Here is a 27,222-nt window from a genome sequence, read left to right as displayed (position 1 = left end):
GACAGTGATAGTCATGGAAACCAAAAAAGAGACTGTTGATAGCAGGTTAGAGGTCAAAAATGCCACACGCTTCTAAGAGATCAAGCAAAATAAAGAGGCTGAGGAACGCCCGTGAACTCGGTGAGGCCATTTCAGTGGAGTGGTAGAGAAGACGCCATATTGCAGGGAGTTGAGAGGGAGACGAAGTTGGGAAAATGTTGACAGTGAGTGTAGACAGACAGTGAGAAGAGAAATAAGTCAGTACTGCAGGAGGGAAGAGGTTTTTTTTTTTTTTCAACAGTACAGTTGGCACATCACATTCAAACCATTCCAATAAGATCACATTCCTGGAGGAACTTCTTTAACAAAATCCAATATATCTAAATCCAAAGGCAAAAACTGATAAATTAGGGGAATGGTACTTTTTACTACAACAGGACTCTCTATTTCACAAAGGGAATAATTGCCAACAGGATTCCTTGTTTACCTGAGTCAGAATTTTGAGGCAAGAAAATTTGTTGCCTATTGCTATTGTGACAGATATCTTCTAGAACAGTGTCTCCCAAACTAAATGATACTACAGACGATCAATGTATCTAAATTCTCTACCATGAATGATCAAAATTGTGCATTTCCATATTAAGTTTCCCAACAAACAGAAGAAATGTTCATTTGAATCAATTTTTCCATCTATTGCGAAGCTCTGAAAACACAAATCATGTTGACTATATTGAATTTTGGTGTAATTCACCTTGACCGTCAAGACTAGGCCTTTCAAGGTTGTAGGTTTTAAGAAGTGAAAAATGTAGTGAAAATATTGTGGACAAGAAAAAATATGCCACAAATGATCAGCAGTAGCTCACCAAACTAGAATACTCAGACCATAAGATGTTCCAGAAGAACAGATCAAAGGCTGAGTGTCATTGAGATGCTTAATTGACTTATTGTTATGCTCCCAAGCACAGCAAAGCTGCTGTGCCTGTGTAGTAAAAACAGAATGATCAGTGTAGCAATTTCTAAAAGTCACTGACATTGACTGAGTAACCAAATAACACATTTCTTCTAACCAAATAACACATTTTTCAAGAACAGAAAGTACTTCTCCCTCTTGTGTTGTAACCACTTCCCATGTCCCAGGACACAGAGGCATATATGCCTGACTTACGTTGTTGGTAGAAGAGGAAGGGAGGAGGCTTACGTCACCCGCACAATTACGTTCTGCGCCCTTGCTGTGTGAGGAGTGGGCTGGTTTTGGAAACAGTCTTGGTAATGGCTTTACTAAGTGACTCTTGGCGCCACAGGTGGCCCTGACCTGCACTCAGATCTGGTGGACCACAGAGGTGGGCATTGCATTTGCCAGACTGGAGGAAGGCTATGAGAATGCCATGAAGGATTATTACAAGAAGCAAGTGGCCCAGCTCAGGACCCTCATCACCATGCTGATTGGCCAGCTCTCCAAGGGGGATCGGCAGAAGATCATGACCATATGCACCATTGATGTGCATGCCCGGGATGTGGTGGCCAAAATGATTGCTCAGAAGGTGGGTCCCAAACATCCAGGATTGTCCTTCTTTGTGAGCAGCTACACCACAAATAATGGGGTTAGGGAGAAGTTCACATACAACCAAAACATGGGGACCCCAGGCTCTGCACTGGCCAGGGAGCTGGGGGAAGATCATGGTGGCTGCTCCCAACTTTTAAGATCCCCTGCAAAACAGTGTAATCAGGGCAGCCCATGCTTTTCATGCTGTGGTGGGCTCAGCGAGCTGGGCTCTTGACTGGTGGACAATATTCAAGTTATCTAGAGCCCTGTGTGTCCTGAGGCCAAGGGGCCATCTGCTACCTGTTGAACACTGTGATTCACCCACCTACTCTGCCTCTCTTTTTTTAGGTAGACAATGCCCAGGCCTTCCTCTGGCTGTCACAGCTGCGGCATCGTTGGGATGATGAGGCCAAACACTGCTTTGCCAACATTTGTGATGCCCAGTTTCTATATTCCTATGAGTACCTGGGAAATACACCTCGCCTGGTGATCACACCTTTGACTGACAGGTGAGCGCTGCTGTCAGCCACTGACAAGAACCCTACTGTTGTCAGGCTCAGGCCATCCAATGGCCATCCAGGGTCAAGGCCACTGCCACTTTCTATTTGTCCACAGCTGCAGGAGGAGGGCCTGAATTAACACAACAGATGTAAAATAAAACTGAAAGGATGTAGGGCACAGCTCTTCTCAGAATGAACCCCAGAGCGAATCAATGAGCTGTGACCTTTTAAGGAATTACTAGGCTGTCATACACACCTAGATTCTAACACCAGCCGTAACACATACCAGCTGTTTGACCATGAGCAACTTGACCTAGGTCTTGGTTTCTTCATCTGTGAAATGGAGGTAGTTACTCACTTCACATGAGTTTTGTAAGGATAAAAGACGGTAATGCTTGTAAAAAGTTTGGTGTATAATAAGTGCTCAGAAAATGATCCCAATTACTTGTTTCTTATCGATAAGTTGACGCTTTTATTCAGCACCTCTCACTCTGGGAATGCAAAGATAAAAGCAAGATCACCCCTACCATTAAGGAGCTTACGATTTTTTAGGGAGCCATATTTTCTGCCATTCGTATTAATTCACTCATGAATGAAATCATACCAGACACTGAACTAGTCACTGGGAATACAAAGATGACTAAAACATTTCCTGCCCTTGAACTCCAATTCTAGTAAGGGAAATAAGACATATGTAGATGAAAGATTTAAATAACATAAGGGTAAAAAGTGCAAGGCCATAGTATAAAATAGGGCTACAGCCATAGGCTACAAATTTCTAAGCAAGTGACTCCGCAGCAAGCCCTCTGAGCACAGATGATCCCCCCCACGGTGAGAAGAAGACTGGGAACATTTCAGGGCAAAGATGGTATCTGACCTGGACCTTAAAGAAAGTGTAGGATTCCAATAGGATTTCAGTACATTGTAGGATGGCTGTCCATGAAATTGTACAGAAATCTGCACACGTGTCACTTTTTCTACTGAGAGGATCTATAGCATTCATTAATTGTTAAAGTGGTCTAGGATTCCCAAAAGTTAAAGAACTTCTGATAAGCATTCTGAAAAATGGAATTTTTGCAAAGGCATGGGAATGGGCAAACTCAAGACATGTTCCTAGAAGGGGGAGTGGAGTCTTGACTTTAGGGGAGGCAGTGGTCATAAGGCTAGGAAGATGGCTAAGTGTTAGACTAGAAAGTTTAAAGTGTATATTCTTTTTTTATTCAGTGAGTCATGATAAACTATTGAAAATTTTCCATCAGAAGAGTAAAACGATGAAAACTGTATTTTATGAAGATTTATCTGACAGCAGAACACAGGCAAAGGAGGGAAAAGACAGGGGAGTAAGGGCATGGTCCATGTGAGAAATGATATTTTAATTCTGCTGAGATTTCTCTAAGTTCTGCTCAGAGCTGGTGCCCTTTCCCCTTGTAATTCCATTGAACACTAAATCTCTTCTTCTCTAGAAAGAATTGCATATCTGAATGACTGGCTCACCCTAAATAAGTGACTCGTAGGTAATGAAGAGATTGTCATAAATTGTGCAGGTTAAAATGGACAAATCTGTGCCACCTTTTGCTTAATTTTCTCTCTGCCTATTTTAAGTGCTTGTATTTTGGTTAAATCCTAAGATATATTTCCAAATAATGCTTAGCTAAATTTGTAGTCGCTATGCTCGTGGAATGAATAGGGACATGGGAAATCCAAAGTAATTGAAAATCCCAATATCATCCGTAGAGTAAGCCCTCATGGTTCATCTCCCCCCGTGCTTTCCATTTCTTTCATTCATTTTCCTGCCCAGTCTGGAAAGACGTTCCAGCCAGAGTCCCACTCAAACCACTCCTTGTTTACTCTTATATCTCTCTTTTTTTCTGGGAGCCTGTAGAGGTCACGTCACTATTTCCAGTCTCTCCCCACTGCACTTAGACTAAAATCTGAATTCCTCATGGGACCTAGTAATTCCTGCCAGCCACCCTGATGCCTCACTCCCTGCCTTCCAGCCACATTGGCCTCTCTTCTGTTCCTTGATCCCTTTAAGTGCATTCTGACTTACAGCCTTTTACATGTGTGGTTCCCTTTGCCTGGAATGCCCTTCTCCATGCTCTCTGTTCCCTTGTCCCCTTCTCATCCTTTCATTCCACTCTGAGTTCTGAAGACAACCTCTCCCACCTCACACACACACACACACACACACACGCACACACACACACACACACACACACACACACACAGCGAAAACCCTGATGGATCCCTCTGTTTATCTTTTCCCTAACATTTCCCAGATTCTGAAATGATCTTCCTTGCTTGCTTGTTGTCTGCATTCCCCTTTGGAATGTACCCTGTTTGTGATCCTTTGCCTGTCTTGTTTGTTACCATATCACCAGCGCCTGGTGGATTTTGAATTAATATCTGTCAAATGAATGAATGGTGGTTGAATATTGAAGACCTAGATCATAAGAACAGACAGAATCAAGAAGTGGAGGTTCGCTCGGGGGAGGGGTCTACCCAGGACTCTGTGTCTTGGCTCCCAAAGAAGGAGCAGCTACTCTGTCTTCTGCTTGAACTGGGGACCGACCCTCCTCCCCTCCCCAGCTCAGGAAAAAGGCAGATTACGTCTGTTCAGAGGGAGATGCAGATTTCCCCGCAGCTGGGACAGTAAAGGCAGCAGCAGCTGTGGGGGTTTTGGCATCTTAAGGGTATTACTTGGGCTTAATCAGTTGGAGGAGCTCATTCAGTGTGAGTTAAAGGAAAAGTTTTCCCACCTCAAGCTTCATTCCAAGTGGACCCTCTCATGTGTCTTTTTCTTTATAGTGAGTCTCAGCAAGACAACTACCCAAAACAGGAAGGAAATATGGTACAGTTTTCCCTATTGCAATGAATTTTTCTGTCTACTTTGGTATATGAGCGAATAGTTTGGCAATTTATATCACTCCCAACAGAACAATGAAGCCATTATGTAGTTGAGCGATTTCATGAGTATCTCTCTCCCACTCTGGACTGCATGCTCCATGGTAGTCTTCACTTTGATTTGCTCACTATTCTACCTGCAGGACCCAGCACTCTGTGTAGCACATAACAGGCATTCAAGAAATACCCCTTAGTGAATGCAGAAAAATTATTTCTGAGACTCTGGGTATGTGCTCTGCTTCCCCCTACCATTCAGAATATTTTCTTCCTTTCCACTGACAGATCACACATCATCATTCCAAGTGATAAAAGTACAAGACTTTTCTTTTCCCTGGGTCTTCACACCTACCCAGGAGTTGAAGAAGATAATTACCTCTTTTGGATTTAGAGGTCTCTAGTATGCTAATGTTGAACACCTTATCAAGGGAGAGAGTAAAGTTTTGACAATGAATTATTTCTAAAATAGGAATTTATCACCTCTTCTATGAAATGATGCAAATAAGAATTTGAAAAGAAGATTTGCTGTAAATAATGGTGAATACTATATAGACCTTGACCTTGTTTTGCACATTAGATGCTTTTCTGACAAAGTAGTATGTAGTTGAATATTTATATGGGAAATTCCATTTTCTCATTGACTTCTTTTATTATCTCAAGAAATGTTTTGCCCAGAAAAAAATTGGCCTCAATGCAGAAAATCGCATTTTAAAGAGCATTCAGTTCTTGCCGGTGTGTAGCTTAAGTCCTTTTAATTCTCTCCTGCCAGAGGAATTAATCAAATGGACAATTGATCCGTACAACCTTTGCACATTCATTAAAAGCACACCCGCATTACAGTACATTCCACTGATTACGCCTGTTTCTTTGGAATTTCCCACTGCCTGGATGGGACTTGAATATATAAGTAAGTACAATGGTTTGGCCGTTGTCGCAAGACTTTGGCACAATGCTAAGTTCAAGAACTAAATGGAAATGTTTTTTCAGGCTGAAAAAAAGTAATTCTCAAAAATTGTTTCTTAACCTTTGGATCGTCTCGTCCCCCTTTGCTCCCCTTCCCTCACCTTCACACACAAATGCGCTTTCAGCCCTGTGCTGTAGTAAGTACTGTTTTAATCAACTGCCTATCAATTTCAAGTACCTCTTAATTTCCCAAGCATACTGCAAGTAGGCACGATATAATTGATGCAAGAGTCTTTGAAGGTGATTTACTGGATAAGGACACAACTAGCAAAAGTCATACACTTTCTTTTTTAGGTTTTTATCTGATATTGTTATTGAAAAACTTAATAATCTGTAAAAAAAAAAAAAGTAAAAGTCGCCTAGAAATAGCCATTGTTAATATTTAGTCTGTTTCCTTCTGCATGTAGATTTAAAAAAAATAAAATTACAATCATGTGAATGTAACATAACCATATTATGGAATATTTAAATTAAATCTAAGCTTTTACTATTAAAAGTAAAGCTGCCATGGACTTGCTTATCTATAAATTTTTACTATATTTCTCATTATTTCCCCAGGAGAGATTCCAAGAAGCAAGACAATTAGGTGATACATACTTTCAAATTATTCTTGAAAAAAATATTGTTCCCACTCTCACTAGTAGATTACGAGTGTTCATCTCACAAAATCCTCACCAGCATTAAGTATTATTTTTAAAAATATCACTGATTTTATTAGTCAAAATGTTATCTCATTTGGATTTGAATGCCCTTAATTACTCACAGGCTTGAGCATTTTTATGTGTTTATTGAATATTAGATTTTCTTCTCCTGTGAATTCTTATTGTCATTGCCCATTGTATTACTGTTATGCTTAAAAAGTCCCTGCTCATTTCAAGATCAGATTCAGCCATATTTTATTATAGTTAATTTTATTTTACATTTTCCTTTAACCTTTTTAAATTATTTGGTAAACTTTTTCACTTCGGGTAACGTAAGTGTTTTCATCAAAACATTTTCGGTTATGAATGATAGAAGCCAAATTCAAACTAACAAACAGAAGGAGGACTTGTTAGCTCACATACCTGGGAACTGAGTCCAGCTTGGTGCAGTGTAACCAGCTCCAAGGTGTAAACAGGGAGATCTCAGGGCTTGAACTCTCTCACACACATCATGGCTTTGCTTTCCCCTGAGTGTTGATTTCGTTCTCGCATAGGTTTTCCTTGTATGGCTGGGAAGATGGTCTCCATGCCCTCCTTCTATGACTCCTGATCCAGGAGGTAGAAACCCTCCCTTTCTCAGCACCAGGTATCAGATTCCTTGAAGGGACCCAGCTTGGTCCTGTTTGGATCATGTACCCATTTGTAAGCCAGTCACTGTGACCAATGAGATTGAGTACTTTGCCCAGCCTAAGTCCTGGGCCCATCCACCCCTGGGAGGGTAGGAAATACTTTGATTGACAGCCCCATAGAAATACAAGGTGTGGAGGGGTGACGGCTTTCCAAGGTGTGGGATCCTGGGCAGGGGAAACCCAAGAAATTATGGTAGGGAGTATATAATTTTATTTATTTTTGTTGTTTCCAAGTAACAAGTGGTCCCAACATTTTTTAGTGAGTAATGAGTCCTTTCCCTCATTGATTTTGGATGTTTGCTCTACCATGTTCAAAGTTATGAGTCTATCAGACTACCTCAAAGGTATCTATTGTGTTTCATCAGTATATCAATCCGTCTATATGCCACACTATTTATGGATTGTAACTTTATCAGGAGCTGTAATATTTTTAGAGTAAAGGTCTGCATCATCTATCTTTATTTTCCATTTTTTTTAGCTCTTCTCTTTCTTCTTTCAAATGAACTAATCATTTTGTCAAATTCCAAGATATAAACAATTAGGGTTTTGATTGGTGAAACTTAATACCTTCAACTTAATTTTGGAGAAACAGCCATCTTTATAAAATGTGATATATTTCTATTTATTCATTTCTTCAATTGTGTGTCTCAGAAAAGTTTATAAGTATCTTTGAGTATTTTTTTTTTTTTGAGTTTTTGAGTTTGAGGTTTTGAGTATTTCCTGTTATTTCTGGGTCTTTTAAAAAATTTTGTCGCTATATAACATTATTTTTTCATTATATATCTTTTAAAGCAACTTTACTGAGGTATATTTGACATATCAAAAATTTCACCCATTCCAGGTGTCCAATTCAGCGATTTTTAGCAACCATCGAGTGGTGTAACTGTCACCATAAATCAACTTTACAACATTTCCATCCTCCTCGATAGGATCCCTCATGCCCATTTAGTTAATCCTTTTTCTCACCTCCAGACTCACGCAACCACGAATTTGCTTTTGGCCTCTATAGATTTGCCTATTATGGACATTTCTTATAAATGGAGCCAAACAACATGTGGTCTTTTGCGTCTGGCGTCTTTTCACTTCACATAATGTTTTAGGGGTTCATCCATGATGGAACATGTGTCAGTAGTTTGCTCCTTTTTATTTCTGAACAGTATTCCATTTTACAGATATAGCATATTTTGCCTCTTCATTTGCCAGTTAATGGGCATTTAGGCTGTTTCCAGTTTGGGGCTATTATAAATACTGCTGCCGTGAACATTTGCCTGCAAGTCTTTGTATAGACGTGTGTTCTCATTTCTCTTGAGTGTATACCTAGGAGGGGAATTGCTAGGTCATTGGCAGTGTTATGTTTAACTTTTTGAGAAACTGCCAAACTATTTTCCAAAATGACTGGCTCATTTTACATCCCACCAGCAAAGTTGAGGGTTCTTGGTTTTCCACATCTTTCACAACATTTGTTATTGTCTGTCTTATTTATTATAGCCATTCTAGTGGATGTGAAGTGGTATCTCATTTGGGTTTTATTTCGTATTTCCTTAATAATTAATCATGTTGAGCATCTTTTCATGTGCTCATTAGCCATTTGTATATCTTCTTTGACATAATGTCTGTTCACATCTTTTACCTGCTGTATGATTGCTCTGTTTGTTTTCTTATTATTGAGTTGTAAGGGTTCTTTGTATATTCCGGATATATGACATGTGTTTGCAAATGTTTTATCCCAGTCTGTTGCTTATCTTTTCATTTTCTCAATGATATGTTTTGAAGTTCAAAAGTTTTGAATTTCGATGAGGTCCAATTTGTCAATTTTTTCTTTCATGGACCATGCTGTTGGTCTTGTAGCTAAGAAATCTTTGTTTAATTTCATTATATCTTTAACCTTCTTTTCAGTTGTGTATAGGAGAAAATTGATTTTTGTAAATTTATCTTCTATTCTGTCGGTTTAGTACTCTGTATTAAAAATTCTATGAATTTTACTGTTGATTCTCTTGGGTTTTCTAAGTTGCTTCTAGAGTTTCTAATCATATTTAAGACATACACATAATATGAAGCACAATTATAAATACTCAAGTTTAATTATTAGGCATGCTGTTATTTTTGCTAGAGAGATTATGTATCAGTCATTGCCCTCAGTTCTTTGTGACACATTTTAAGAAAGACATTTACCAACTATCGTGGGTAAAGAGAAAGATGAACACTACGTGACAAAGGATCTCATAACCAAATGGCTTTAGGAATAGATCCTAGAATTGGGGGCATGTATGCTGAGGACAGATAATTTTCAAAATTTAAATATTAAAATGTTGTAAAAGGAAGAGATTTGTTTTAGGTTAATGCTGAGGATATTTTTCTTCTATTAATATTGTTTCTCATGTTGAGCTTGGAACCTGTTACAAGCCCTGGGTCTTTTTCATGTGAACTACCATCTAGCCACGTCACCTACCATCTCTATATGCAACTACTTGGAGGATTACTTTGCATTCTTCCCTGTTAAATTTCACTTTCTTAAGTCTATTCCATCATTTTCAGTTGTTAAAATTATTTAGAATTTTGGTCTATCTTCTAGCTGATCCATTCTTTCTCTCCTTGTTTCTTTGTTTGTTTGTTTCTTTCTTTCTTTTTATTGCAGTAACATTGGATAATAACATTATATAACTTTTAGGCGCACATGTAATACATTTCAAATTCTGTGTAGATTACATCATGCTCACCACCCCAAGACTAACTACAATCCCTCACCACACATGTGCTCCTAATCACCCCTTTTGCCCCCCTCCCTCTCCACTTCCCCTCTGGTAACCACCAATCCAATCCCTCTTCCTATGTGTTTGTTTGTTGTTATTTTTGTCCTCGACGTATGAGTGAGATCATACGGTATTTGGCTTTCTCCCTCTGACTTATTTCACTTAGCATAATACCCTCAAGGTCCATCCACGTTGTCACAAATGGCCGGATTTCATCATTTCTTACGGCTGAGTAATATTCCATTGTGTATATATACCACATCTTCTGTATCCATTCATCCCTTGATAGGCACCTAGGTTGCTTTCAAGTCTTGGCTATTGTGAATAATGCTGCAATGAACATAGGGGTGCATCTATCTTTATGCCTTTGTGTTTTCAAGTTCTTTGGATAAATACCCAGCAGTGGTATACCTGGATCATATGGTAGATCTATTCTTAATTTTCTGGGGATACTCTATACTGTTTTCTATAGTGGCTGCACCAGTTTAAACTCCCACCAGCAGTGTACAAGGGTTCCCTTCTCCCCACATCCTCTCCAACATCTGTTGTTTCCTGTCTTGTTAATTATAGCCATTCTCACCAGAGCAAGGTGATATCTCATTATAGTTTTGATTTACATTTCCCTGATAGTTAATGATGTTGAACATCTTTTCATGTACCTCTTGACCATCCATATATTTTCTTTGGAGAAATCTCTGTTCAGATCTTTTGCCCATTTTTAATTGTGTTGTTGATTTTTTTTGTTGTTGAGACATATGAGTTCTTTGCATATTTTGGATGTTAACCCCTTATCTGATATATGGGTTGCAAATAACTTCTCCCAATTGTTAGATTGTCTTTTCGTTTTGTTGATGGTTTCCTTTGCTGTACAGAAGCTTTTTAGTTTGATGTAGTCCCATTTGTTTATTTTTTCTATTGTTTCCCTTGCCTGGTCAGACATGGTACTTGAAAATATGATGCTAAGACCAGTGTCAAAGAGTGTGCTGCCTATGTTTTCTTCTAGAAGTTTCATGGTTTCAGGTCATACATTCAAGTCTTTAGTCCATTTTGAGTTGATTTTTGTCCACAGTGTAAGATAATGGTCTACTTTTATTCTTTTGCGTGTGGGTCCAGTTTTCCCAACACCATTTATTGAAGAGCCTCTCTTTTCTCCATTGTATGCTCTTGGCTCCCTTGCTGAAAATTAGCTGTCCATAGATGTGTGAGTTTATTTCTGGACTCTTGATTCTGTTCCATTGATCTGTGTGTCTGTTTTTGTGCCAGTACCATGCTGTTTTGGTTACTATGTCTTTGTAGTGTATTTTGAAATCAGGGAGTGTGATACCTCTAGCTTTGTTCTGTTTCCTCAGGATTCCTTTGGCTATTTGGGGTCTTTTGTTGTTCCATATAAATTTTAGGATTCTTTGTTCTATTTCTGTGAAAAGTGTTGTTGGAACTTTGATAGGGTTTGCATTGAATCTGTAGATTGCTTTGGGAAATATGGACATTTTAACTATGTTAATTCTTCCAAACTAAGGGCATGGAATATCTTTCCATTTCTTTGCGTCTTCTTCAATTTGTTTCAATGATGTTTTATAGTTTTTGGTATACAGATCTTTCACTTCTTTGGTTAAGTTTATTCCTAGGTATTTTATTATTTTTGTTGCAATTGTAAATGGGATTGTATTCTTAATTACTCTGGCTGCTACTTTGTTTTTAGTGTATAGAAATGCAACTGATGTTTGTATGTTGATTTTGTATATTGCAACTTGACTTGATATCACATATTTGGCCACAAAACAAGTCTCAATAAATTTAAGAAAATTGAAATAATACCAAGCATCTTTCTGACCACAAAGTATGAAACTAGGAATCAACTACAGGAAGAAAACCAGAAAACCTACAAAAATGTGGAGATTAAACAAAATGCTACTGAACAACAATTGGGTCAATGAAGAAATCAAAGGAGAAATCAAAAAATACCTGGAGACAAATGAAAATGAAAATATGACATGCCAAAATCTATGGGAGACAGCAAAAATCGTTCTAAGAAAGAAGTTTAAAGCATTCATAAATTGGGTTTGGGGAGCCCCAGCACCATTGGCTGTAAGGTCTAATAGCACACTTCTGTTGCAGTTTTCCTGTTAAATGAGTAGGCACCCGTGTAGATGGTTGCTAGGCTCAGGGGCTTACAGTTGCTGTAGACCTCAGGCCTGCAAGGCTGTTGTCACCTCTCTTAGGATTGCAGCTGAGTGGGGCTGGCCCTAGGCATGGGAGCACCCAATTGTTTCAGGCTTTGGAAGGTGGGGCCAATTTCCTTTGTGGCTGTTTGTAAAGCACAGGTCTTCTGCCACTGATAAGGCCCACCCCTATAGATCCACACACACTGTAAACACAGTCCTGGCCCATGCACACTTCCCAACCCCCTGGAACATACCCAGTCGCCCCACTGTGGAGGCCCCCACCTCTCCACCAGTGCCTCCCACAGTTCACCTGGTCCTCACACGGGTGCTGCCCCACAGAGGCAGACACACTCACCTGCCTGTAGAGGATCCAGGCACCCAGTCTATGCAGTCTGAAAATTTGCCCAAGGGCTTGCTGTTGGGTGGGGCCAGTCCCTAGGGTGGGCTGCCTATCCTGGCTGAACTGGATTAAATCTGTGCTCTAGTGGGTGTGGCAGACCCCTAGGCTAACAGGCCAGAGGAAGAACTCCAATGGCGTCTGCCAGCATCTGTGTCAGCATGCCTGTTCTAGGTCATAGCAATGGCTGCCACCAATGTTTCAGTCTCCAGAGAGGTCCTACCTCTCACTGAGATGCACTCAGAGCCTATCAGGTGAGTCTCTTTTCATCAAATGGCTGTGCAGCTTTCTTTCTGGTGATTTTAGGTTAGTCTCTGAAGTGGGTGAATTTGTCTGTGGGCCCTTTAAGAGCAGGCTTTATTCCGCTTATGTCAATAGCTTTTCTGAGGGTATCCCCATTGTAGTTAGTAGCCAGTGAAGCCAGATAGCCTGACACTTGTCTCAGTTTTGCTGAGTCTGAAGGATACTTATAGCGATGTCGTGCCCCAGCTCAGGTCCCCACTCCTCCAGGGAGGGCTGCATACCTTAGGGTGGCTCCCTCCCGGCTGGCTTTTTTTTCACACAAAGGTGGCTTTTTGCTCTCCAGAATGAATTTCTGTCTCTTCCACCTCAGTCAGGACTGTCCCTTGTGGTGGGGGTTCTTTTTATCCAGTTTTCAGTTCTCTCTCCAGGGTAACTTTTCCAAGAATAGTTGTAACCTGATTGTGTTCATGAGAGGACATGAGTTCAGAGTCTGTCTATGCTGCCATCTTGACAAGATCTCTAATCAATTATTTCTTAATTCAAGTTATTGATAAAGATATTGAACATCAGGGACATGAGTCCTGGTGATGCCACTAGAGGCCTCCCTTCGGGCAGATATTGTTGTAATCGTGTTCATATGATTATTGAAACGTGTGGTAGGTAGAATCCTAAGAATGATCCCCAATGACCTTTCCCTTATATAATCTCCTCCCCTTTGAGTATGGGTAAAAATTATAAATATGATTATGTCTGTCCCATGATTATGTTTTGCTTTATGGCAAAAGGGAAATGATTCAAGTGGACCCGATATAATCATATGAGCCCTTAAAAGCAGAGCTTTCTCCTGCCTGAAGGCAGAAGGGGAAATCAGAGAGATTTGAAGCATGAGAAGAATTTGGCACGCCATTGCTGGTTTTGAAGATGGAGGGAGCCATGTGCAAGGATGGTAGAATGGCTTCTAGTAGCTGAGAGATCCTCTGGCTAACAGCAACCAATGGGGCCCTCAATCCTACAGCTCATAGGAATTGAATTTGGCCAAGAGCTTGAATAAACTTGGAATCAGGCTCTTCTCCAGTGTCCAGATGAGAGTCCAGCCCAGCTGACACCTTGGTTTTGGCCTTGTGAGAACCTAAGTAGAGAATTCACCTGGACTTCTGACATACAGAAGTAGGATAATAAATGAGTGTTGTTTTAAGTCACTAAATGTATGGTAATGCCTTACATAGGAATAGAAAATGAATACAAACCAACTATGATCTCACAAATTCTTTGACTAGCTAGACCATATTTATTTATTTATTTGTGTTCATTGCTGAAATCAAGATACAGAATCTTTTGATATTTTATTTATCTGCCAGTTGAATAACTATGTCAAAAAAAGAAAAGCTACATTTCATATATTTAATGCCTTAAAAAATAATACCTTGAAAGTGGACTGGCTTTCTGCTTTTCAGGTTACTTTCATATCTCTTGTCTCATCTTATCCTCCCTCATAAGAGCCTGGTGGGGCAGATAAGAAGAAATCCTATAGAAGTCATTTGCCCAAAGAAAACAAGACCGACTTTAGCTTGATAATAGGAAAGCCTTTCAAACAATTAGAACTGGCCCACTGTGGAAGGGGCCGCCTTCTAAAATAATAAACTGCCTTACTGGAAGAAAAGAGTACATGATCGTATCTGAAGGATTCAATGGGAGAGAGCCTCGTGTGGTTAAAGAGCCAAATCCCTGAGGTCTCCTCCAACACTAAACATTTTGTGTTTCCAATAAGCAACAAAACTAAATTGATCCATATCTGTGTTGGGGTTAGTTGGCTAGGCAAGAGGTTTTCTTAAAGGATTCCTTGCCATTTTCGCAATTGCTATTCTTTTTGAAGCAGCAAATTTATCTAAATTCCTTTGTACAAAGAAAATACTGCATGATGGGCCTCAATAACATATGTTTTTTAAGGCCCCAACTTTTAATAAGTTGACCAAGTCTCACAGACACTTTGTAGTAGAGGCAAGATTTGAACCCAGTCTGTCTGACTCCAGAATCCTTGCCTGAACTCACTATAGTGTGATCTGCCTCCCTCACTAGGAAACAGGAGCACATTGAAGCAGCTGGCTTGGGTGATTAAAGGGATGGACACTAACAAGACCACAGATGGAATCTTAGAACAGGAGCATGTGTCCCAAAGGACTGAGACATCCTGCCAATTCAGTAGCCCAAGCATAATGGCAACCCCTGATGTGAAAGAGAGAAATGCTATTTCTTTCTTTCCTTTGTGTTTTTCTCATGGTCCAAGTTAAAGCCCCACTGGCCCTGTGTTAGTTATTAGAGCTTATTAGATAGCCCACTTTCCCCCGCTGAACCTCAGTCTACACATCTATAAAATAGAGGCATTGGATTAGTTGATCACGGAAGTCCCGTCCAGCTCTAGAGTATGATTACAGGAAAAACATACACATTTTGGCATTCCCCCCAGTGCTTCTTCTACAATAATCAGAAGCTCAGTAGATACCCAAAAAGAGATTGACACCCAGTTCTGAGGATTTCTTTCAGAGATTCTTGAGTTTTCTATGAGAATTCTATGTTTGTGAAGCCTTGTGCTTTTGGGCTCCCAGATTCGTTGAGAGCCCTGCAGCTCCAGTGAGAAGAGGCCGGGCACTGCTCTCTAGCCAGCAGAGGGAACAGCCCTGGGGCAGAAAGGGGGTGGCAGGGAGGATGGGGAGGAGAGTCAGCTGCAGGCTGGGATGCCACTGGTCCAGGCAGCTGCATTTCCTCCTGGGAAGTACAGGGCTGGGCAGCAACAGGCCCCACTAGTTCAAGAAGAAACCTGAGGCTAGGAGAAGTGGAAGGCATGGGGCCAATCTGCAGCCGGAAACTCAGAGCCAGGGAGGGCACGTATGATTAGGCTGCACATAGGACTCTGTGAAGATCTGGCTATGAGTATTTGAAAGAGGAAAGAATCTTTGCCAAATGGTAACAGTGACCGAGCAAGGTGACACGGGATCCAGCTTTTCACCTTAACCCCAGGTCACTTCTCCTCGGGGCCTGCCTGACAGATCAACTCTAATGTGAGCTTTGTCCACAGGGAAAAGTGAGGCGGCTGCATGAGCCTGGCTCACCAGGGGTTAAATGCAGCCTGGGTCCCCTGATCAACTGAGTAAACATATTCCATCACACCGGAAAACTCCAGTGGAATAGTAATCCCACACGCCTCTCCTCTCTGCCTGAGGGATCTGCCTTCCTGGGTATCACTTCCAAAGGCCAGAGTAGATATGGGAATCTGCACTTATTTAAAGCAGAATTCGAGAACTTACTTCAAGTCTATTCAAAAGCATTTTGGTTCTAGGCTTAGTAGGATCAGTGGGGACTCAGTCACCACCTGGCACGAAAGGTGGTAACTTGGAGTCTCTGGTCAACTCTAGACATCAGATTCAGAAATAAAGAGAATTCATTTCGGAGGTCCCTTCAGATGTTCCCTCCCCGTCCAGACTGCACGTTGAGCGCCTATGTATTGATTTGCTAGGTATTAAAAACTTAGCCAATGGCACATTTTTAACAGCTTTATTGAGTTACACTTTTCCTCCCTTCAAGTTCACCCATTACAAGAGTTCAATTCAACGATGTTTAGTAAATTCACCGAGTTGTGCAAGCATTATCACAAGCCCGTTTTAGAACATTGCCATCACCCTATTTGCAGTCAATCCCCACTCTCGCCGCCGTTCCCAGGCAGCCACTCATCTGCTGTCTATCTCTATTTGTGTTTTGTGGACATTTCATAAATGAAATGATATAATATGTGATCTTTGGCATCTGAATTCGTTCACTTAGATTGTTTAAGGTTTATCCATGTTATAACATATATCAGTACTTCATCGCCTTATATTGCTGAATAGTATTCCATTGCCTGGATATATGACATTTTGTTTATCCATTCGCTGTGGTGGACATTTGTGTTGTGTTCAGTTTCTTAGTGTTATGAATATTGCTCTGAACATACCTGTGTCAGTCTTTGTGTGAACAAGTGCTCTTATGTCCCTTGGGTAAATTCTTAGGAGAGGAATTATTGAATCATATGGTGGGCTGTACTTTTAAAGAAATTGCCAAACTGTCTTCCAAAGTGACTGTACCATTTTACATTCCCACCAGCAATGTGCGAAGTTTCCAATCTTTCCACATCCTCGCCAACACTCGTTACTGTGTCTTTTTGATTATAGCCATCCTAGTGGATGTGTAGTGGTATCTCATTGTGGATTTAATTTGAATTTCCTTAATGACCAATGATGTTGAACATCTTTTCATGTGCTTAGTATGCAAAGGCACATTTCAAAGTGAGTCTAATTGGAAATTTAAGTCTCCTTTAAAAAGTACTAGAAATAAATTTAAAGACAAGTTTATTTTATTGTCAGTAAAAATAGTGACAGGAGGATTAAACAGATTGAATGATTGATCCGTTCATTCACGAATTCATTTGCTTGTTTCATAAATAATTATTGAGTGTCTATATGTGCCTGGAGCTGTGCTAGGTTCTGGAGAAGAAACAATGAATAAGACATAGCCCCACCTCCATGTATCTTATGAAGATGTATATGGAAGATGTGTATTATATACATGTATCATACATTTTGTTGGAATTTAAAGTGGAGTACAGCAGAGTAGGAGCTCAACTGAGGTGTGTCTTCTCACTCCATGTTGAGGGGTGAAATAATACTTAGTGGGTGAAGTAACATCAAATATGAGCCCCAAGGGGTTAGTAGCAATCAACTGGCAAAGACTGAAGAGGAACGTCATCCAGGTAGACTCCTTGAAGGGTTGGGGGCTGGATGGGAAAGGAGAGAGGGACAAGCACGGTCCTGGTGTGTCTAGATGTCTTAGCCCGTTCGGGCTGCTGTAACAAAATACCACAGACAAGGTAGCTTATGAACAACAGAAGTTTATTGCTCGCAGTTCAGGAGGCTGGGAAGCCCAAGATCAAGGTGACAGCATGTCAGTTTCTGGTGAGGGCCTCCTTTCTGACTCCTGAGCTGGTGCCTTCTCACTGTGTCCTCACGTGGTGAAAAGGGCAAGGGATCCCTCTGGAGCTTCATTCACAAGGTGCTAATCCCATTCCTAAGCACTCCACCTTTGCGACCTAATCACCTTCCAAAGTCCCCACCTCCTACTACCGTCATCTTTAGGGGTTAGGATTTCAACATATGAATTTTGGGAGGACACAAACATTCAGACCATAGCACCAGGCAAGTGAAAATAGCTCCTCATGAATAGGCTTTGGAGTACTGGGGCCTGGAGAGAGAGGAGCAGTGAGAAGTGAAGCTGGGGAAGTAGGCAGGGGCACGATGAGGAAAGGCCTAGCAGAGAGCCACTGATGTCCTTCAGGGAGGGAGCATCATGATCAGATGGTCCTTTAGAAAGTTCTCTCCACAGCACTGTGGGCAGCAGACAGGAGTCGGGGTCTCTGTGCTTTCCTTTACAGAAGTTGTGTCAGGCCTCCTATGGCCTTGAACCTCAGCTCTATCTCACTGGGGACCAGCAGGGCCTGAGCTATTCATCTGGCCACCTGTGGCACCGAGAATGACCTATGATCTCCTGTGTTTGGCAGGTGCTACATCACCCTCACCCAGTCTCTGCACCTGACCATGAGTGGGGCTCCAGCAGGACCTGCAGGCACAGGCAAGACGGAGACAACCAAGGACCTGGGCCGAGCACTGGGCATCATGGTCTACGTGTTTAACTGCTCAGAGCAGATGGACTACAAGGTACAGCCCCAGCTTCAGAAGGGCCTAGGTACTGGGTGGCAGTCCAAACCAGGGATCAGGTCTAACCACACCACCCTAGTCCAGCTCAGAGGCCCAGACAAGGAGGTCTCTCCTCCCTCCTTCACAGGAGACCTCAGGACCCTTGACCCCTGGAGCTTGTGGACCTCCCTGTAAACCTTAGCACCGGGAATCTGCTTCCACTGATGAGATTTGCAACCACAGATGAGTTACTTCACCTTTGGGGTCTTCCACTTGTCATGTCAAATGAAGAAGTTGAACCTATATTCAAAGGCCTAAGTTTGCTATTTGACCTAGAATCACAGAAGGGCTCGTAAGTGGCTAACATAAAGTCTTCACATAAAAATCATATTTGGGCTCTGCGGTAAAAGGGGGCATTTCCCCTGGAATATCTACAAGGGCAAACTGTTCTACAAGGGCATGTGTCACTTCTGAAGACAGCATAGATTAACCCCTACTCCTTGCAAGAGATGCCCAAAAAAGACAAGTGCAAGGAGTGCAAGGCTAATGTTCTTCATTCAGGCACTCATTTTTACATTTTTTTTAGTGTATCCCAGGTTCTGTGTCATAGAGGAAAGCAAGAGAAACAAAAGGCCCATGAGGTTACCTCTTAGCAGCATTCTGCTCACAACTAGACCTTATATAGATTCCTTTTTAAAGAAGTGTAATAACAGATTATCTCACTGTCTGACTATTTTTATTTTGTTTTATTGTATGTATTTTTGTAAACTGCCTTCAGTCCGTTTTGAAAACAAGATGGCATGTAAATAAATTTAGAATTGAAAAAATAAAACCATTTCATTAAATGGATTAAATATTTTTTATGTAAATCATATGATATATTAATTGTAAAATAAATTTAATTTAAAAATAATTTTAGAGACTGCAAGATAATACTTGCAGTTACCACATATAGAACTCTTTAAATGAGATTCATCTTCTATAACTTTAATAAGTTCTCATATATAAAATTTTACTGTGCAAAGGTTTGCAGAGTGCTATAGCACTGTGTTTTTTCCTAGCAAGCAGACAAAATGAGGATTCAAACCCAAAATAGCTGTCCTCCCCATAGTCTACATGCTCTAAATTTTAACATGGTTGCTTTTATTGATGAACACATTAAGATAATGTTTCTCTTTAAGTCAGGCTGGAAGAAGAAAGATTTTTTTCCCCCTTTAAAGAAATAAACTCAGCCTTCAGGATTGTTTTGTTTCTAGATTCTTCTATAGTTGAACAATGGTGGTATAGCTTCCCGAGAGGAACATTCTGGAGTATGCACTCATTTAGATGTAGAAGTCCTGGTGATTGACTGGAAATTGATTGAAGACAATCACCCAGATTTCTTCAAAGTCAAGCCCAACATAGCAAACAGAAGGAGATGGGTTGGCCCATGGCCAGGGGTCACTAAGGTCATTTTACCTAATCCTTTCAAAACACATCACTGAACCCCGACCCCACTGATTCCTCTAAGAGTACAGGGTGAAAGGAGGAGTCTATCCTTTGTTTTAACTGTGAGTGAAGCTTCAGTCATGTGACTTTAGGCTAGAGACTGATCAGAGTAACATCAATAGGTATAGCCATAGTGAAACCCTAAAGGGGTTTGGTGCCCTAGACATCAAACATCCTTTGTGACTAAGCTGGTAAACCTCCTCTTCCCTTTGTTGTCCAGCTATTCAGAATTATTTTTATCACAAAGCACATCCAGCAATCAAGTTACTTTATTGAGTATCACCATTGCTCAGCATGTTTTGGGCATGATGGAAGGGTATCAAAAGTAGATATAGGTACATAGATAGATAGGCAGATAGATAGTCAGATGATAACTAGATAGATGATAGATAAAGTACAACCCAGTCCATTTAGAGAGACAAGAAAGATATATTAAATAATTAGGGGGGATACCAGACAGTATTACCCTGAATGCTAATGTGTGTCCTACAAACTCTAAGCTGTGGAATATTCCAGTGTAGGGGGAGGGCCACAGAGTGCACTGGTCAGGAAAGACATCATGGAGGGTGTGAGACCCGAGCTGTTTAAGGTTTGAGTGAGTGCAAAATAAGGCATGTGACATTCTAGCAAGGCTAACCCATTAAAATACCAGCTTTAAAGACATGACCAAGTCTTAGGTGCAGTTGATGTCCTACCCCTCATTCTGACTTCACCCCTGAGCTCTCCTCATAGGGCTTGGCTGGGAAGAGGAGAGGAATGGAGTGAGGGTCAGGAAGACCTGTCATGGACTTCACCAGGCATCATTTTGATGTATTATTTATGACACAGCAACATATTCTGTTTCTGTATCTCTAGAGAAAAAGCTAGAAATAAACATGGAATGATGACTGAGTACATTAAAGCAGACTGGGGAACAGGAGTAGATAAGAGATGGGGTTGAAAAGGAAAGGAGGGACACAAAGCCACTGAGAGACTCTGACTTTGAAGTGGTGGGCTACAGAAAGACCCTGCAGCCTTCAGGAAAGAAGTAGGAGCATGATGAAAACAAATGGTATTTAAGGAAGAATCTTTGAGCAGCCAGATGAATCAAGATAGGAAGAGACTGGAAGGAAGGAAAGTATTTGGCGAGAACATTGAAGTCATTCAAACCAGAGAAGGTGAGGAGCCAGATGATGAGGTAGTAGGAATGGAAAACAAAGAACTAGAGGCTTAAAATATGTTAAAATAAAAATGATACCTGGGGGGCCGGCCCCGTGACCGAGTGGTTAAGTTGGCATGCTCTGCTTCGGCGGCCCAGGGTTTCGCTGGCTCGGATCCTGGGTGCAGACATGGCACCCCTCATCAGGCCATACTGGGGCAGCGTCCCACATGCCACAACTGGAAGGACCCACAGCTAGAATATATGGCTATGTACTGGGGGATTTGGGGAGAAAGAGCAATTAAAAAAAAAAAAAAAGATTGGCAACAGTTGTTAGCTCAGGTGCCAATCTTTAAAAAAAAAAAATGATACCTGGGGAACCCGGGGATGGGGTGGGTGGTGAAACAGAGGGAGGAGCTAAAGTGGAGAGTTTGGGCTGTAGTCAAGGACCTTTACAATCCCTTCCGCCTCAGGAAGTCTGTAAGGGGGCATCGGGTAATGAGGTGGGCATGAGAACAGTGTGGAACATGGGGAAAAGGGAAAGTTCTTGCTTTCCTCTAGTAGTGCTGGTTGGAAAACCCATAAAGCCAGCCACTTTCTCTGGAAATGGTTGCATTTTAGTGCTAAGATGTTCTTTATATGATAGCAGCAATACTTCCTCCCTTGACCTCAAGTTGGAGAGGCTGTTGATGAAACATCAAATGGGTTTGAACCCAAAAGTATCTGGAATTCTTTTGACCTCTCTGTAGCACCAACACTATAGAACACCCACTCTTTCTTGAGATTCCCTCCTCTCTTGGCATCTGAAACATTATGCTTCCACAATTCTCCCAACTCTCTGATCTTGCCTTCTCCATCTCATTTTCTGATCCTCTTCTATAATTTCAAGTTTTGGCTGTATATTGATGACTCCCAAATCTACCTTCCAGCTTTACCCAAGTTCTATTCCTTTACCTGCTTTATGTGTATACATTCTCTCCACAACCTAACTAGTAGTTCGTCGAGGGACTAGCCCTCTGTGTCTAGCACACGAGCTATGCACAGAGCTGATAGTTGAAAAATGTCCACTGAGTAAATGAATGGGACTTTTCCATTATTTACAGTTTCCAACGCTCTAATGATGTCTCCTTGCCAGTGGCCTTGAGAGTGTCTCCCAGTAACCTATTCTTTTATATTGCTTCATGGTTTACTGGTTTACATTGAATGCCCAGAATGGTTTTTATTTTTAGGACAGATATACCATCTTCCCTTTGAAATTCCTTCCTTGCTTTCTTTTGAAAAAATTTACCTATAATTTATTTTCTCTAGATGTTATCACTTCCCACTCCCATCTCCCGCTTTCTATCACTCTGGGAAGCCTGGGTATTTGGGCATGGATTTAAAGATACAGACATAAACTTTTTCATCAGCACACGCCAAGGGCTGAGTGGGAGGCTTTTTGTCTGTATGGTGAAGGAAAAATAATCTTTTATTCATTTCCTGGGATTTTGAAAGCTAGAGAATCAACAGTAATGCAAGCCTGATGACATTTTAAAGGGATTTTGGTCCAAGTATCTTGAAAAGGTTCTGTTTGATCCCGTGGCTTATGTTAGCACCTACAACCATCAAAAATTTAATTGTTCTTGAAATTTTAATACACGTTTCTAACCAGTGGTCCTTAGGGGACTGGAAGTATCTGTAATAAAGAGGATAGAAAATGACTTAGACGTGTATGATATGCCCAGCACTGTTAGTAATTTAATCTTTGTACATTTTGTTGCAGTCTTGTGGCAACATCTACAAGGGCCTGGCACAGACTGGTGCCTGGGGCTGTTTTGATGAGTTCAATAGAATCTCCGTGGAGGTCTTGTCAGTGGTGGCAGTGCAGGTAAGGGGGCCAGAAGTTGGTGGGAGCCCCAAAGCCTTCATGCCAAGCGTTGTAGAAGTCTACATCCTGTTTTCAACCTCTCCTCATCTACTTCCCTGACCCCCTGCCTCCTCCCTCTGAAATCAGGTCCAAGTGCAGGATATGGGGATCCTGCAGGTCCCTACCAGGGTGGATCCATTTACTGACTGTGGCACTCCATTTTCTCTGCCTAAAATGGGCATAAAGAGCATCTGTGCCCCCTGCTTCATAAGGGTGAGGGGAGGATCAGACCAGATGGCAGAGCCCAGCTCCTTGGAATGGGCACGGACTTTGGAAATTGTCGGACTGGGGCTTAAAATTCAGCTCTTCCCTTGCCTGAAAGTCTGGGCAAGTTACTCCACTTCTCTCAGCCTAATTCACTTAATTATACAGTCATGTGATGCATAATGATGTTTCAGTCAACAACAGACTGCATATGTGACAGTGGTCCCACAAGACTGGTACCGTGTGGTCTAGGCATGTAGCCTGTACCATCTAGGTTTATGTAAGTACACTCTACAAGGTGCACACAATGATGAAATCACCTAAGGACACCTTTCTCAGAACATATCCCCCTTGTTAGGTGACACACGACAGTATATAAAGTGAGGATTACTATGTGAATGTTATTGAAAGAAGAAAGACATTTTTGGGTCAGATTTTATGTAAGCATGCCACTTGTCTTTCAATTCACCTAAAAAGCACTTGTTGAACACCCTCAACATAGTAAGTGCTGTGCTCAAGATTAGGGTGAAGGGTCCCCAGTTGAATAGGACATGATCCCTAACTTCAAAAGATGAGTTCTTGATGGGGCTGACCTGGTGGCATAGTGATTGGGTTTGTGCACTCCACTTTGATGGCCTGAGTTTTGTAGGTTCAGATCCCAGGCATGGACCTACACACCGCTCATCAAGCCATGCTACGGCAACGTCCCACATACAAAATAGAGGAAGACTGGCACAGATGTTAGCTCAGGGACAATCTTCCTCAAGCAACAAGAGGAAGACAGGGTGGGGCTGGCCCGGTGGCATAGTGGTTAAGATCGTGCACTCCACTTTGGTGGTCCAGGGTTCACAGATTTGGATCCCAGGCACGGACCTATACATTGCTCATCAAGCCACACTGTGGTGGCGTCCCACATAAAGTAGATGTAGATTGGCAACAGATGTCAGTTCAGGGCCAATCTTCCTCACCAAAAAAAAGAGAGAGTTCTTGAGACAGAGATGAGCACTGTTCAGTGTTCTAGAAGTGATTTGAATTCTGACTGTCAGTATGGGACAAGACTGCTAGATATGTTATCTTGAAGCCAGGCCTTAAGAAGATGGAGAGGATTTGGATTAGGATAAGCATCTCATAGACAGTGGGAGCAGTGGACAGGGGGCGGGGGTAGGGAAAGTGAACAAACCTTTTTTGAAAGTCTGTTCTGCACCAGGTACATCTCATATATCATCTCTTATACCTTGTATCTTATGTGTCTCTCTTATCCCCACAACAGCCCTATAAGCCGTCATTATTAACGTATATATAGAATGGAGAGAGGGACTGAAGATCAGAGGGGAAAGGGCACACCATTAGCAAGTGGCAAGGTTAGTATTTGAAGCCAACACTGCCACCCATGGGATCGAGCACAGATTTGGTGTATATGGGGTAAAAGTCTAGAGGAGAAAATGAGATGAGAGAGACAGGTTTGAACCAAATAGTAGACAGACTTAAATGCCATGTTGTGGATTCTGCTTTCTTCAGTGGGCCGCAGGGCAGCCCGGGAGGTTTCAGAAAGGGAAATTACCCTCCACTTGGCAGCAGTCGTGGCAGGGGCTGGGCAGGAGGAGAATCAGTGGCTGCAATCAAGTCACGGGTCTCTCACGGGGGTCCTGATTGGAGCTGCAAAGGCCTAAATGGGAGCCTGCTGCCCCCAAGGCCTGCAGTCAGCATAGTGAGCTGTGTCCTTTGCCAGCACTAAGCTGAGCGCCCCCATTTCCCACTAGAAGAAACTGTGGTTTCGGAGCCTCCCCCTGGCTCTTGTCTCAACAAGGCAAAGCCAATGTCAAGGTCCCATACAGTGATCAAAGCTCTGGCGAGGTCCTTGGGGCGGGTGCTCCTAGTTTGTACCCATATACCATATGATCAAAAATGTTTAATTTTCCTCTTATCAATTGCTTTTATTTTCAAAGCAATATGTATACAGTACCAAAAAAGAAAACTGGAGCTATGAGGGACTCTTTGGTCCCTATAGGGCTCTGTTTAATTCTTTCAGCTCTAAACAAAGGAGCAAGGACGAAGTTTAGCTGAACTGACATTTTTCTTAAGTGTGCAGAGTTGAGGGAAAGGGCACCAGAAGCGGAGTGGGATGATCTGCAGACGGAAGGTTGTCCATGGTGGAGGAAGCCAGCGGGGGAGCATCCTACCCCTCCAACTGGCCTGTCTGCCCTGGCAGGAGCCAGCCTCTATCCATATAACCCCCACATGCTGTCACCTCTCTCATCCAGGCGTCTGTTGCTGTCACAGGTAGGCTGGACTTGGAGCCGTGGGCAGGTGCTGAGGTCACCACATGGCTGAACAGTGGTGGAACTCATACCATCAGCTAGTTCCATCACTAACCCTTGTCTCCAGCTGCCACTGGAAGGCATAGGTGGTCAAGGGCTCTGCAAGGTGCCTTCACTTCCTCCTTTCCTAAAAGTGGTCAGGCTTTCCATCTCTTGCATGTGACAGCCAGTTGGTGCTCCCACCCACTGACTCTTGCCTGAACTATTTCTTGGTGAAGCTCCTGAAAGTTGCAAAAATGTGGAGCTCTTCTCTCATTCCCAGCAGTGATTAATGGTTTTCCCTTTCCTTATGTTTATTCGACTCAGTAGGGGCTAGTAGAGGAAGGAAGTCAAATGGTTAGCCTGAACATTCTCTTGGACTGAAATCTTTGACAAGCTCAGTTCGTGTTTCAGGCTGTCACATTGGTAGCTGAAACTGGCTATGGTGGCAGAATTTTCACTGTGGAAACTGGCACATTCTACAAATTAGGGGCATTTTTGCTTTCCTGGAGAACTTGTTGTTAAACATATACCAGCACACCTCTGCCTTGCAAGATTGTGAAGTCAGTGTCGCCACATCTTTTCAATCTTAAAGAGAAGCTAAAAGTCCAGATTTTTATTTAAAAATCTCTGGATTTCTAAAAGTTGTCAACTCATTCAATTTAAAAAAAACCCTGGGCTGGACAAAGAAAGCACATTAGCTGGCTGCATTCACCTTTGCACGGTCACTTCACAACTTGGAACCAAAAATGATGCACCTGTAAGGTCTCTTTGAAATTTGGGTATAATCTATTTTCAGGCAGAAGATGTGGAGCCAAAAACTCCCATAAACCTTTCTCAGAGAACTAACTCTAGGCTGGAAAGGTTCTGAAAATCAGCAGAGAAGCGTAGGCTTTTGATTGATAAGCCATAATTCCACCGCGTACCTCAAATTTTTCTCCTTACGTCTTCCACTGCAGATATCTAGTGGCTGATGTCTTCCTCCATCTTTTTATTCTCTTGCCCACTATCCTCTGGTATTTCTACCCACCTTCATGTCCACCTCTCTCATCTTTGCTTTTATAATTTTCTGCACCCTCTCTTCTGCACCCTCGCTGCTTGCCACAGATTTCAGAGGGCATTTCCTCTTCTCACTAGCCAAGTTGCACTCCTGTGACTGCACTCACTCACACCCAGGACCATTCATCATGAATAGTTACACCTATAGTGCCCCGACGCAGCACTCAGTGCTGGGGGGCGGGGGGGTGCCAAAGGGCTCTCTTAGTGTGCCCCCCCCCCCAAGGAGCCGAGGGCAAGAGCAAAGGGAAAGCAGTAAGAACCAGACCAGGGTCAAAATAAAGCCCATCTTGGGATCCAGAGATTGTGTGAGCAAGTTCCACGTGCGCTTGGGATTTTAAAAGAAAGGTTCCTGCAGAGTGGAATTAGCCAGGCAAGTGGGCAGGGAAGTGGTTATGTGTGTAGGCTCCGAAACCACACTGCAGTGTTCAATTCTGGTTCAGCCACTTACTAGCTGTATGACCCTGGGCAAGTCCATGTCTCAAGTTCCACATTTGTAAAGGGGGGTAATAATAATACCTACTTGGTGCAGTTGTAATAAATATTAAATGCGTTAATATGTGTGAGGCACTTAAAACAAAGCCCTACAGATAGTAGGCACTCAATAAATTTTAGTCTCTGTTATGATGACACTGGTAGTGGTGG

The 27,222-nt window shown here is 42.0% G+C and overlaps 1 protein-coding gene across 1 annotated transcript in view; it reads left to right on the top strand.

Annotated features, from left to right (window-relative positions):
- Positions 1-27,222, top strand: part of DNAH9 (dynein axonemal heavy chain 9) — a 326,432-nt gene that overhangs the window by 85,424 nt on the left and 213,786 nt on the right. Inside the window, exons 25-28 of the mRNA XM_070482321.1 lie at positions 1,281-1,520; positions 1,871-2,031; positions 18,353-18,509; positions 22,877-22,981. Coding sequence (XP_070338422.1) covers positions 1,281-1,520; positions 1,871-2,031; positions 18,353-18,509; positions 22,877-22,981 — 663 coding nt within the window. The remainder of the gene's footprint in view (positions 1-1,280; positions 1,521-1,870; positions 2,032-18,352; positions 18,510-22,876; positions 22,982-27,222) is intronic.

This window comes from Equus asinus, chromosome 13 (assembly GCF_041296235.1).
Source record: "Equus asinus isolate D_3611 breed Donkey chromosome 13, EquAss-T2T_v2, whole genome shotgun sequence".
Lineage (NCBI taxonomy): Eukaryota > Metazoa > Chordata > Mammalia > Perissodactyla > Equidae > Equus > Equus asinus.
Note: the sequence above shows the minus strand (reverse complement) of the source record. Positions and strands in the feature narration are given on the sequence as shown.